The 12,602-nt window shown below is 43.6% G+C and overlaps 1 protein-coding gene across 7 annotated transcripts; it reads left to right on the top strand.

Annotated features, from left to right (window-relative positions):
* The first annotated feature begins 18 nt into the window (after positions 1–18).
* pus10 (pseudouridine synthase 10) lies at positions 19–9,259 on the top strand. Of its 7 annotated transcripts, none has more exons than XM_080464555.1 (18): positions 19–323; positions 1,740–1,877; positions 2,450–2,740; positions 2,818–2,904; positions 3,575–3,609; positions 3,692–3,806; positions 3,887–3,948; positions 5,092–5,137; positions 5,499–5,563; positions 5,643–5,728; positions 5,812–5,937; positions 6,668–6,724; positions 6,808–6,884; positions 7,099–7,154; positions 7,317–7,434; positions 8,183–8,325; positions 8,613–8,712; positions 8,864–9,259. In XM_080464555.1, exons 2-18 carry the CDS (start codon positions 1,752–1,754, stop codon positions 8,900–8,902), a joined length of 1,629 nt encoding a protein of 542 aa, XP_080320681.1. In that variant the 5' UTR covers positions 19–323; positions 1,740–1,751; the 3' UTR covers positions 8,903–9,259. The 7 variants fall into 7 exon arrangements, with proteins under 7 accessions (XP_080320681.1, XP_080320683.1, XP_080320682.1 ...); XM_080464557.1 differs by having other exon boundaries at positions 187–472; XM_080464556.1 differs by having other exon boundaries at positions 209–495.
* The last annotated feature ends 3,343 nt before the right edge of the window (positions 9,260–12,602 follow it).

Genomic DNA, 12,602 nt, shown 5'->3' on the forward strand with positions numbered 1-12,602 from the left:
CAGTCAGGCCAGAGCAGTAGAGCGACGTGACATAGGGGCTTCATTTACGGCATTTTCTTCACTTAAAGCATCTGTAGTAATATCTGTGTCAGAAATTGTATTGATACATAAATTAAAAGTCACATATTGTATCTGCTTGGTGGAAATAATGTCAGTGTTTTCTCATTACACTGAGCGGGATTGATTAGCTGTGTCTGTTGCTGCTTCTGCTGCGCGCCCGGGTGAACATGCTCTCCACAAACTGAACACTTTCTGCTCTCCTTATTCACTGCCTGCTCTCTTTCCATTCTACACATGCTTGCAGATAGTCAACCTTGTATCAGGTAGGCTGATCCGAGTGTTTAATCCCCTCTCACTGCGTTGGTTTTGCTTACCGGCTCTTCAAAACATAAAAACTTGGATGTTTGCTAACCTAGCTTAGCATCCATCAGACCGTGAACGTCTGTTTGGAGTGTTGCATCTCATCTCACAGGTGTGTTGCATCTCATCTCACAGGTGTGTTGCATCTCATCTCACAGGTGTGTTACATCTCATCCCACAGGAGTGTTACATCTCATCCCACAGGAGTGTTACATCTCATCTCACAGGAGTGTTACATCACATTTCATAAGTGTTACATCTCATTTCACATCTCATCTCACAGGAGTGTTACATCTCATCTCATAGGAGTGTTACATCTCACAGTCGGAGTGTTGCATCTCATTTCACAGGAGTGTTACATCTCATCTCACAGTAGGAGTGTAACATCGCTCAGGAGTAATGTTTCATGTTTCAGGAGTGTTGCATGTCACATTGGGTGAGGACACACAAAGTAAAGCTAAGGAAAAAAACCACGTATAACATCAGTGGCTAATAGGAAAAACATATTGGAGATATGTTTGATGATGCGGGTTGATTTTGAGAATTTATGACTGAAAAGTTGCAAATGTGAGGATCATATTTAAGTGGAGTTTTGAGGATGTACATAGTAAAAAATATATATATAATTAATGAACACTCAGTCCTAGAGAATTGATGGAAATGACATTTAAGTCTGACACAGAATTTTATGAACGATCAGGAGTTGTTTCATGTTTGCAGAAACCGGATGTGTATGTGTTCATACATTTCCCGTCATATCTTGTTTGATGCTGATTTCTTGGAGGATTACTATTGCAACACATCATCAGTAGGGTAAAACTAACCTGTCTCACGGAGGTCTAATCCCAGCTCACGTTCCCTATTAGTGGGTGAACAATCCAACGCTTGGTGAATTCTGCTTCACAATGATAGGACGAGGGTTTAGGGTTCCATCACTGTGCTCATCGTTATCATTTGCTGTCCTATTTAAGCTGCTCCCACTGAAACTGCCCTGGCCGTGTTCATTTTGTGTTATTTTTGGTGTTGAGTGTGTAAGAACTTTGTTTAAATCCACAGGACAGGCCATCTGGAGTAACAACACACCAATTCTATGGATGTTTTTTTTTCACATTGTGCACAAGTTTTATCATGTGAGCCACATGTTTGACGTCCCTACATGGATGTTTAGCTACTTTTATTCTTAGTATTAGAATGTATGAATGAATTGTTTACAGCATCTTTTGTTTCGTCTCTGATGTAGTAAAGACATTTACTGCTCCTCTCATTTCTAACCCCCTGACGGTGCCACTGAAGTTGTTTTTAACTTGACCAGCTTCTTTCATGGAGGCAAATGCGGAACGTTGGACCCACTGATTAAATGTGTGTGTGTCTCCTTCCAGCAGCCTGCAGTCATGCTGCCTCTCAAAGAGAAGGACAAGCCCATCATCCAGAAGCTTCTGTTGGCTGGCTGCTGTGCTCGCTGTGTCCTCAGATTCTGCTGCATCAGCGTCCACGCGCCGTACCGGCAACCGCAAGAGGTACAGCTTCGGCTTCATTGCTTTTATAAACGTCATACAAGTTAACTTTGAAGGCCCCAAGCAGCAAAATCCTCTCAGGCAGCCAAACATTTATCAGCTTTGGTCACTGTTTAAAATCCCTTCAATTCCCAGACTGAGTGTTGCAGTCATGCCGCTCGTGTTGGTATTTATCCAGCGTGCATATTTTCTTATACGTGAATAACAATGTAAATGTATTTATTGCTCAGCAATCTCCCAAATTGTCTGCATCATTATTTTCAATAGTATTTTTTCCTCCGAAGATGACAATTACAGTAGAACAAGCCTTCCAAATTAGTTTTGAGCAACTATTTTCGAACTTTGGGACAATTTTCCCCAAACCGTACCGCTTGAATCACATTCCACCCACAAACTTTCCCGCCACACAAACTTCATCTCATATCGACAAGTTTTTTTTTTTTTTTTTGACGGACTTCTCGACAGGGCAGGACAGGACAGGACAGGACAGGACAGGACAGCGAATAATTGTGTCAGCAGCCGGTGCACTCGTTCCCTCCTGATTGATCACTCATCCCTTCTTTGTTTCTACACAGGAAATACTGAAGGAACTCCAAGCTTTTATTTCCGACCCGACTAACAGCCAAGACTCCGCAGCACCAGAATCCACCTGTGCAGAGACGGAGTCGCTCACTGCAGCTGGGTTGGAGACACATGAAGATCCGCCCTGTAAAAGAGCCAAACTGGAGCCCGGCGCGGCTCCAGGTCAGTCTGAAGACAAAGCTGCTGTTCCTCCCACTGCCGGGCTGAAGGACGGAGAGTCGCACGTCTGCGTGGCTTGTCTGGGAGTGCTGCAGGAGCTGTGTGGATCCGCCCAGGCCGTGAAGGTGAGCGTGTTCTGGAAGTGTCTCCGATTATTACAGTGTTGGACGATGAAGGTGTTTCCTGGTGTGTTTCTACACAGATAGCCGAAGCGGTGAAGTCGGACAACTACGAGTTTGACACGATGGTGCTCTCCGTCTCTCTGCCTGCTCAGCTGTGTGTCCGTGAGGTCAGTGTCACTTTACACCTCCATCAAATTCAAAACCAAAAACAAGAGAAATTAATTTTGGCGCCCAGGCTCAGCTGAAATCAGTTGTGCAATCTGAAATGTAAATAAAGGACGCCTGGAAAACTTGCAAAAAGTGAATAAGGGTCACATTATAAACTGTAAAGAAATGGTGTCAAACTTATAGACCGCCAGGGAGTCCAATCCGTGCGAGATGAAACTTTCCAGCTGTGAGAAATGACATTAACGGCAATACATCCATTTGACCACCAGGGGGCTTTAATTGGGATTATGTGCCGAGTCAGTTCAGGTGATCAGGATTACTACACAGATGTAGAAATGTTTCTAGGCAAGGCAAATTTATTTACAGAGTACCATTCAGACACAAAGCAATTCACAGTGTTTTACAAAGAAATAAAAGAAATACATTCAAGCTTTACAAAGAAATAAGTCATGTGTTGTAAAAGGATAGATGATTAAATTTGAACTTCTTAATGATATATTAATATTTACAGTTGTAGTTATTTATAGTTTAAATGCCATCATTAGTATGTGGTCCCTGAAGTAAAAGGATCTGAGATTATTGCATCAGTATTTTCTCATAAAACTCATTAGCAGATGAGGATGCACTGCAAATTGAAGTGTTCTTGACGCGTTTCCTTGAATCTTGCAGCACTCCTGTTGGCTGCATGTGAAGAAAGAAGTGAGGTAAAAAGTTGGCTTGTCGTTCACATGTTGTATATTGCCAATACATATAGAAGCCACATGTAAGAACTGTGTGCTCCCCCAGAGAGAAGGGCATGGTGCTCGATAAGGACGACGTGGTCCAGGTGAAAGAGGCCTTCAAGTGGACTATGCAGGGCCTGGTGGCTAAAGAGCTGGGGGGCGTGGCCGTGGTGGCAAAGGTAAATCCGCAGGTTGCCACAGGTCAGTGAGCTTTTATTTCCTCGTATAAACACTTTCTGACTTTGTGTTTTAATTCCAGAGTTCATTTGAAGTGGGTGTGGAGTTTATACACCCAGACACAGACAGAGACTGCCACTTCCTGTGAGTCCAAAACGTCCTTCAACTCATCACCGTACAAAGCAGTTATGAGGAGAATCCTTACGTTTCAGTTATTCCCAATTAAAATGCCTTTAAAATGTTTAAAAGTAATTTTTTTTTAATTTGGACTGTATAGAAAACTGTTACAAATCCTCAACCGTCTGAATGTTTCGAGATGAACGCTATTAAAATGAGGATTTTCAATCAACTACAGAAACAATAGTGAGACTTCAGCTCATTGATACGGTCTAATCAGTATATTTACTACCCAAAGTCCACAAAGAGGATTCAGCGTGTATGAAGTGTAATACTTTCAAATCTTATCGTCTCATATTGATCAATCTTTGCGTGGCACTTTTCATGACAGACTAAGACACAACGCAAACTGCTTTACACACACACACACACACACACACACACACACACACACACACACACACACACACACACACACACACACACACACACGCACTAAAATTACAAACAGAAGGTCATTTTAAATAAATGAAATATGACAAAATCTACTGTGACAGTGATTGATTTACTGCAGTTTGTTGAATTACAACCAGTCGTGTCTCGACTACTCAACCATCCATTTTCTTCCGCTTATCCGTTTCCGGGTCGCGGGGGTGACAGCGCTGAGCACTGCCACCCAGATCACATCACACCTGATTAAGAACCTTCCTGCGCTTCACTGAATTTTAAAAGAATAATGTTTCCTGCCGTTGGCGCCGCTCTGCACCACCTCAGTCCTAAAAAAGTTGGTACGCTGTGAGGTTGAAATAATTCTCAATTCTTACAGATCAAATCGATCACACACAACATATCAGATAATGAAAGTGAAACATTTGACCATTTCTCCCGTTTTGAATGTGATAATAGTAACTCTTGTGGAGCCCGCCCATCTCTGTGCTGTTAGATTAACCCTTGTATGACAACCTGAACCTATTTAGATTTTATGGCTTCTTATATTTCAATGGGTTACTTTAAGTATTTTGTAAAGTTGCACTGCAGAAACCATGAAGGGGAACTGTATTATCAGTATATGTGTACAAACCTCAATTTCTGAGTGATTCATGCCAGATCCTGTCAGGGATTAAGATTGTCTGACTTGTCCTCTTCCAAACCTTCCGTCCTGTTTTTCAGAGCGTTCATATGTCCTGACTGCTTCAAACCCACCAAGAACAAACAGGTGAGCCCGACAAGAAACCACAGGACTTGTGTAACAGGTCTCAGACATAAACCTCCTTTTATATTAAAGCAGAGCTCTCAAACTTGCTTTGTTTTTTTCCACATACGTCTATTTTAAGGATCAGTGACATGACAGCGTAATAACCTTGGAGCGTACTAAAAATAACAAGAAGTTAATATGATCTTAAAAGTCCACATTGAAAAGTAAGGAAAGTTTAAAAGACGTCAATGAAAGAACATCAGTTCGAAGTCGTTCTGATTAAAAACACTGAACATACGTATGAAGCTGGTTTCTTCTTAACCTGAACTGTGTTAAAGTGTTTCTGTGTTCGATGAAAACATGTTGTGGTTTGTTTCTGTAGTCTGTGTTCACCCGGATGGCCGTCGTTAAAGCTCTAGAAAAGATACCCGATTCCTTATTCCAGAGGCGAGTATCTCACCGTAACCCCCGTGGTGTTTTCCAGGAAGTGCCGTTTAAAAGGGTTTTCTTGTTTGTTTGCCTTTAGGCAATACTCTTGTCCTCCGGCGGCGCCGGGCAGCAGCTGCAGTCGTCAGGCCGTCCAGTGTCTCCACGCGTCGGTGTTTGTAGCAGGTATCCTCGCTCCGCTTGCGTGAGACGGGCCGAGCGAATCGCAGCAGGAGCTTGATGCTTTCTCCTCTGCACTGTACGATCAGGCAGGTACAACAAGTTCTGCCGCAGCCTGCCGCAGACGCCCTGGCTGATCGACGGAGAGCGGAGGATGGAGTCGTCGGTGGAGGAGCTGATCGCCGCTCCCATCCTGTCCAGCTTCAGAGCCGACGGTGAGCTCAGAGCTCACATTCTGACAGTTTTTATACTGCAACTTTAACTCGCGAGAGTACATGTGACCGGCAATAGCATAGCAGTCTTCCGCTTGCACGAAAATTAAAAAACAATCATGGAGCCGTCTACAAACTGAAATGAAATACAGGCTCATTTGCAAATCACCTGAGGGTCAATGTTTATACTGGGATGAACTTTAGTAGTAATATACTATACTTAACCCTTGACTGCTAGGGTTAGCGGCTAACTTTAACAGAGGTGGGATAATGATATTAGCCTCCCGTGTTCACGACAATCAAAATCTCCTGTGTTGGGGTGCTCCCCCTTGTGGACGATTCTGGATTGAACAAAGAGGGCAAACAAAAAGACTCGGTCACTTTCAAACTCCAGAGTTTCTGCAAAGTTTCCACTGAGGTCCAACACCAATATACATGTTTTAACAAGTAAACATGTGATTCCCCCGCCATGACTGCTTTAAGTGTAGAACTGTGGTCCCACATGAAGCCGACAATGCACACTGCCCTCTACTGGACGTATTGATTAACAACAACGTTTGAAACATATTGCGATTGACCTGACGTGTAAAGAAACAATATTTGGACCTTTATTCTCGGTAATCTTCCACTGAAGTCAAACATTCAACCATTTATCTTTAAAGCTGCATCTTTTAGTGGATATCAACATTATTCACTTTTTACAAAACCAAGCATCTCTGTTGTTTTGTTTCAGGTTTTAATTTCTCCTCGTCTGGCAGGGAGGACGTAGACGTCCGGACTCTTGGAAACGGTGACATTTTTTTAAATTTCATTTTTTGAGCTCATGAAATTCAGGTGTGATTTGACCCTGAAGATGATTCGTCCCTGTGAAAGGTCGTCCGTTTGCGATGGAGCTGCTGAATCCTCACAGAACCAGAATCAGCAGAGTGCAGATGAAGCAGCTGCAGGAGGTCAAATCAATAAATCCTTCATTTGGAAGACGTTTCAATAATAACCATCTTCATCTGTGTTTCTTGAAGCCATAAATATACTTGTGTAACTCATCTGCTATCGGATCAGTGAATCTATTAATTGAAAAATTATTTCTAGGTTATTCTGCAAATCTGATGTTGTTTGTTGTTGTTTGTGCAGCTCGAGTGACGTGAACAGTTTGTCTTGTTTCAGGCCATTAATGCGTCGTCTGACAAAATCAAAGTGCGAGACCTGCAGGTTGTTAACAGGTACGTTGAGAAGACACACACACACACACACACACACACACACACACACACACACACACACACACACACACACACACACACACACACACACACACACACACACACACACACACACAGGATTGTAGGTGGGCCGGAGGTGCAGTACTCCTTGTCGACCTGCAGGGAGGCGATGAGCCGCATGAAGGAGGGCGAGGAGGAGAAGACCAAGTCCTACACTGCTCTCGTCTGGACCCAGAAGACCATCAAGAAGGAAGACATCACCTTCATCGACGACATCAAGGTCCGTGGGGCTGCACCGCTCCCGTTTTAAACATCAGCCATCATACCTTCCAAAATGGATTTAAACTTTCATACAGCGACAGAATAACGTTGCTGCTTTTCGCAAAATGACACAAACCAAAATACACAACAAAGTTGCTCCAAACTTGCAACTAGAAGTAATTTTGTGAATCCTAACTGACCGGAAACAGGGTGAGTTTAATCTGATTTAACAGATAGCGGAGAAAAAACAAGGTTTATCTGTGTTTTTATACGGTGTTTGTAAACTTCTGGTTTCAACTGTAGATCTCGTCATCCAGCAGCTCGACCGTCATTCTGTCCAATAAACCCACAAATGCCTCCATCTATAGACGAATAAACCAAGACTGCGTTTTTGTCCAAGCAGCCCCACTGTGAAACAATCTGACCAAACAAATCAACCATTACACTGAAAACCAAGATGTTATGTCAACATTACATCACTTAATATCGTCACTGTAGAAATAAAAAAAAAAGGCTGATTGTGTGTCCTTATGTTGATGTAATGTTGTCTAAAGTTGATATGTGATGTTTTAAATCAGTGTGAAAGTCGCACACGTTCATTCCCAGATGGACACTTGGATTTGAACCACAGTGTAGTAAAGGTTCATTATGAATGGGATGAGTTTTTTCCTCAAAGCGATCAGTGAAGTTGTGTTTAATCCAATCTGAATAATCTACAAACTGTGTGTCATCGTCATCAATGAGAACGGAGCTGTGTCTCTCTCCAGGACCTGACTCTGGACCAGAAGACCCCCCTGAGGGTCCTGCACCGGCGGGCGCTGGCCGTCCGACAGCGGGTCATCCACAACATGAACACGCGCTTCCTGGACTCGCACCATTTCTACCTGGGACTGAAGACGCAGGCCGGGACGTATCCTCTCCAAACCCCATTTACAGTGGAATTTGATCAGATTTTATATTTGTTTGTCCAATGGAAGTAAAACATTTAGCTTTTTTAAAATTCCATCTTGGTTTTCTACACAGAAAAGGCATCACCGTCAATAGTTTTCTTTTTTTAATTGAGTGTTTTCATGGACTTTAGTTCTACAATGAATATATGTAATGTGAATGTGAGGCTGTTCGTCTCTTGATGAATGTGAGAAATATATGTAAAAAAAAAACCAAAAAGAAAATCCTCCCTTAATGTTCATTCCTCAGTTACATTAAAGAGTTTGTGCACGGAGACTTTGGCCGCACCACACCGAACCTGTGTCAGCTGCTGAGCACCGACACCGACATCCTGGAGCTGGACGTGGAGGTGAGGGCAACATCATCCCTCTAAAACAATCAACTCGAGCTTTTCAAACTGGAAAACCAGAGCCGGCACATCATTTCCTGTTCTCATCTCCAGTTTGTCTTCCAACCTCTCTGGAGTTTGGGTTTAGCACTAAATTCATTTCTTCTCTCAGTCAGTGGATGTGGACTGGCCTCCTGCGATTCCAGAGTGACCCGCAGTGACCCTGGGGTGTGAGCAGCCCCCCACCCCCCCCCACCCTCAGTGTGGACGTGGAGGAGCAGACAGCAGGAAGTGAAGCCACGCCGTGTGGCTGGGATGCTTTGTGTGAAACCGTCTTTAACTGAACCACGCCGGTCTTTTAGTTCAAGGTGGTGGAGCAGCTTAAATCACTTTATGTCTCGTTTAAGTAATTATGTCATAGAAAACAGGAGAAGCTGCTCGTTTGGTAGAATCAAGGAAAAATAGAGAACTTTTTTTGTTGCAGCAGAGAAAACCATGTTGAGTTTGTATATGTTTAATCGCTTGATAAACTTTGTTATGGCTTCAATAAAGAAGTGGAGTTAAGCTGATGTTTGAGGTTTCTTATAATCAGGCCTACTAATGGTATTGATTTTTGTTAAGTTTCCCACTTGAAGTTCCCATGTCATGCAAAATTGACTTTCCAATGCTTTCCTAACAGTACTGTGTCCCCAGAGCCTGGGAGGCTACAGAAGTAAAGAAAGTCTGTCGTCTTCCTCCACTTTTTAGCAAATGTGTGCTCATACAGAAGAAGCAGATTTTCCCTTCATGACATCATATGGGGAAATAATCACTCCCTCTGGTAGTGGATACTCACTTTGACTTTCCCAAAGGGAGATACAAATGTACAAACATTACTGATATACTGAATAAATTCTGTATAACATGGGAAAAAAAAAGAGTAACAGTTAGCAGGAGTCAGGTTTTTTCTTAGCAGCAACAATGGACAGTAAAGGGCCACCAGTTACCAAGGGAACCATTTAATCTGAAACACTGGGACGCTCTTCTCTCGTAGGCCTGGACAGTCGCACTGTACGTGGCCCTGAACCGAAAAGTGTTCAACACCCCTGGTCTAGAGTTGATGAAGCATAATTGATCTTAAATGAAAAGACACAACAGCAGAAACCCTGAAATGTATTTCTTTTAATTTAATTCAAAATAAATACTACCACGGCAATGCAAGTCCACTACTGGGTTCTTGCCCTAATGTTTTGGTAAGAAAACAAACAAGCAAAAATGATCCAAAAAGAAGAAAAAAAAAAACAAAAACAAACAATAAAAAGAGAATTCAGTTAACGCATCCATCATCTTCATCATCATCGTCTTCATCATAATCATCCTTCAGTAACTTTCAAGAGGTGCCTTTTTTAACGACATACAAGGTAACACTGCCTAGAATGACAAACATAAATAAAACAAACACTATGATACAAAAAAAAAAACAAGGGAGGAGTGAGGCATGATGGGATACGATCAACCTGATGAAACCAGCACTGAAGAAACAAAAGGTCAACCAAAGGTCAACCATGGTCCCACTTGTAGTATTTTTTTCTTTCGGAGCAGGGTGAAGGGCGAACAGAACCGACAGTGCAGACTCCACAGCGACAGTCACTTCCTCTCACGGTAGGGGGCGGCTGGGGTGGGGGTGGGTGGGGTCTGTCTCCATGGAGTCGATTTAGAGAGGGATGACAGTAAACCAGAGGGGGGGGGGGGGGGGGGTCCAGTCTGTGACACCATCTTTTTTTCCCCTTAGACTCTTCTGTTTTCGGTCACTATTCTCATCAGCGAGCTTGACGTCCGGTCACACGGGAGGAAAACCAAACCATTCGTCTGCAGAGACCCGGAGCGGGAGGACAGAAACAAGGCATTGCATATTTACATCAAGAAGTTTGGGGCGACTTGACTTGTTTTGTTTTTCTCTCGGGCAGTCCTCACAGTCTTCACACACACACATACACGAGTGTGTCACGGCTCAGTTGTCTTGCGATCTGTGACGTGATTGGCTGATAGTTGTGGGTTCAGGAATGTGTGGAGAGAAGTTTCCCTCGTGATGCTGACGGGATGAGCAGGGGGAAGCTGGAAGCCTGGGTTATAGCGTCTGTGATAAGTACAGTTTGCTTCAGTCTGTGTGTGTGTGTGTGTGTGTGTGTGTGTGTGTGTGTGTGTGTGTGTGTGTGTGTGTGTGTGTGTGTGTGTGTGTGTGTCTCTCCTCTGGATTCAGACTGAAATGCTCTCAGGGTTCCTTCACTCTCTGATATGTTTCTCTTCCATCACATGTAACCACAAGAGATCCTGGTCAGACGTGATCATTTTTCTAAGAATCAAATCATCTTACTACGTCAGGAAGCGTCGGGAGTCTTCGGTGAATTCTCCAAATACAATTCAGATCGGCCGTTCTCACGGGTCCAAATCGACCCTGAAAAATGCCTCCAGTTTCTATCTGTGAAGCAAACTCAACACATTTGATCAGTTTCTCTCCTAATCAGTGTTTTTTCTTTCCCTTCATGAAGTCTAAACAGGAGCGTGAGCCTGCGGCTGGCAGATTCTGCACGGAAACCACATTTTCCCTCCATTTTCTGAGGCGGTTCCGATTGAGTGCATCTGTTAATCTGCAATCGTTCAATTCATATGAGCTGATCCATGGTAAATGAGGCTGGTGTCAAATTATGAGCTCAGTAAAGCCGGGAGGAGCTGTGCACCTTGAAAGACTAAAAACACGAGGCGCACGTCCACTTTCTTTATGGCCCACTAGAAAATGTTCAAAGATTGACAAAGATGAAACAACCTCATTACTGTACCATTCTATTTACTTTCAAAGTTTCAGTTTGAACTTTATTAAAGACGTCCACTGTGACATGATGAACACGACTCAGGGACGTCTACATTCCATTAGTGGCCACGGTTTTCTTCCATCCTTGTGGTTAAGCTTCTCTCGTCATAACTTCTTAACGATCCGAGTTGACGTTTTAGAACAACGTTGTAAATAAACGCTAGAAAACCTCTTTCCTTTTCGCTGAACGGCTCGTTTTCCCACTAAAAACCAAACAGGTTAAATGTGTTTTTTTCATGACTTTTTCTAAGTTCCACACCAGATGACATCAGAGGCTGATAGATTTCACTGTGAGGCCGAATCATGTGCAGTTTCCAACTTTGCACATTAGGCTAGGCGTCAATAAATACTTAAATAAAAGGAGCCCGGGTCATAGCAGCAGGTTTCAAGTTCCCACAGAGGATGATGGGAAACGATAAAAGTGAGAAGTTCCTCTGAGAGATCTGAGGGAGTTTAGAGTAAAGCAGCAACTGCAGTCTGAACCAGGAAGGAGTTGATGTGTTTGTTATACAGCAAAAGGTGGACACGCACACACACACACACACACACACACACGGCGACACACACGTGCGCGCACACACACACACACACACACACACACACACACACACACACACACACGCACGCACACACACACCTCCCTTTGAACATCCAGGCGGTGCAGCTACGACAGAGGAGACAGACGGAGGAGGGCCGGGTTCCCCTGCCGGTGGTGGAGAGCTGGAGCTCAGCTGAGTTTCGATGCGGTTGTGCTCTGTGGCGCCTGAGTGAACTGTGCAGTTTTCTGGCAGTTTAGTGTTTCCTGTTTGGAAAATAAAACCTCAAAACAAAGCGCGTGGGGTGTGGAGTGTTGGGGGGCGTGGGGGGGGGGGGGGGGGATGAGTCACGGACAAGATAAGAAGCTATATCTTCACACAGCGACAACGAGGTAACAACAGACTCACTCACACTGTTTTCAGACTGATCTTCATCGCCATGGGGTTGGGAATGTGCGCTGCCATGGCTAATGTATGAGGAAGAGGTTGTTGTTTTTTTTTTTGTCTTTTTTTTTTTTTTTTTTCTT

Source organism: Lipophrys pholis (genome assembly GCF_963383615.2).
Source record: "Lipophrys pholis genome assembly, chromosome: 5".
Taxonomy (NCBI): domain Eukaryota; kingdom Metazoa; phylum Chordata; class Actinopteri; order Blenniiformes; family Blenniidae; genus Lipophrys; species Lipophrys pholis.

What these genes read in the sequence shown, in the direction of transcription:
- pus10 (XM_080464555.1), top strand. Translation starts at nt 1,752, where the DNA reads ATGCTGCCTCTCAAAGAGAAGGACAAGCCCATCATCCAGAAGCTTCTG. An exon ending in CTCAGCTGTGTGTCCGTGAG is followed by an intron (nt 2,905 to 3,574) that starts GTCAGTGTCACT and finishes TGAATCTTGCAG; the next exon opens with CACTCCTGTTGGCTGCATGT. An exon ending in GACCTGCAGGTTGTTAACAG is followed by an intron (nt 7,155 to 7,316) that starts GTACGTTGAGAA and finishes GTCGACCTGCAG; the next exon opens with GGAGGCGATGAGCCGCATGA.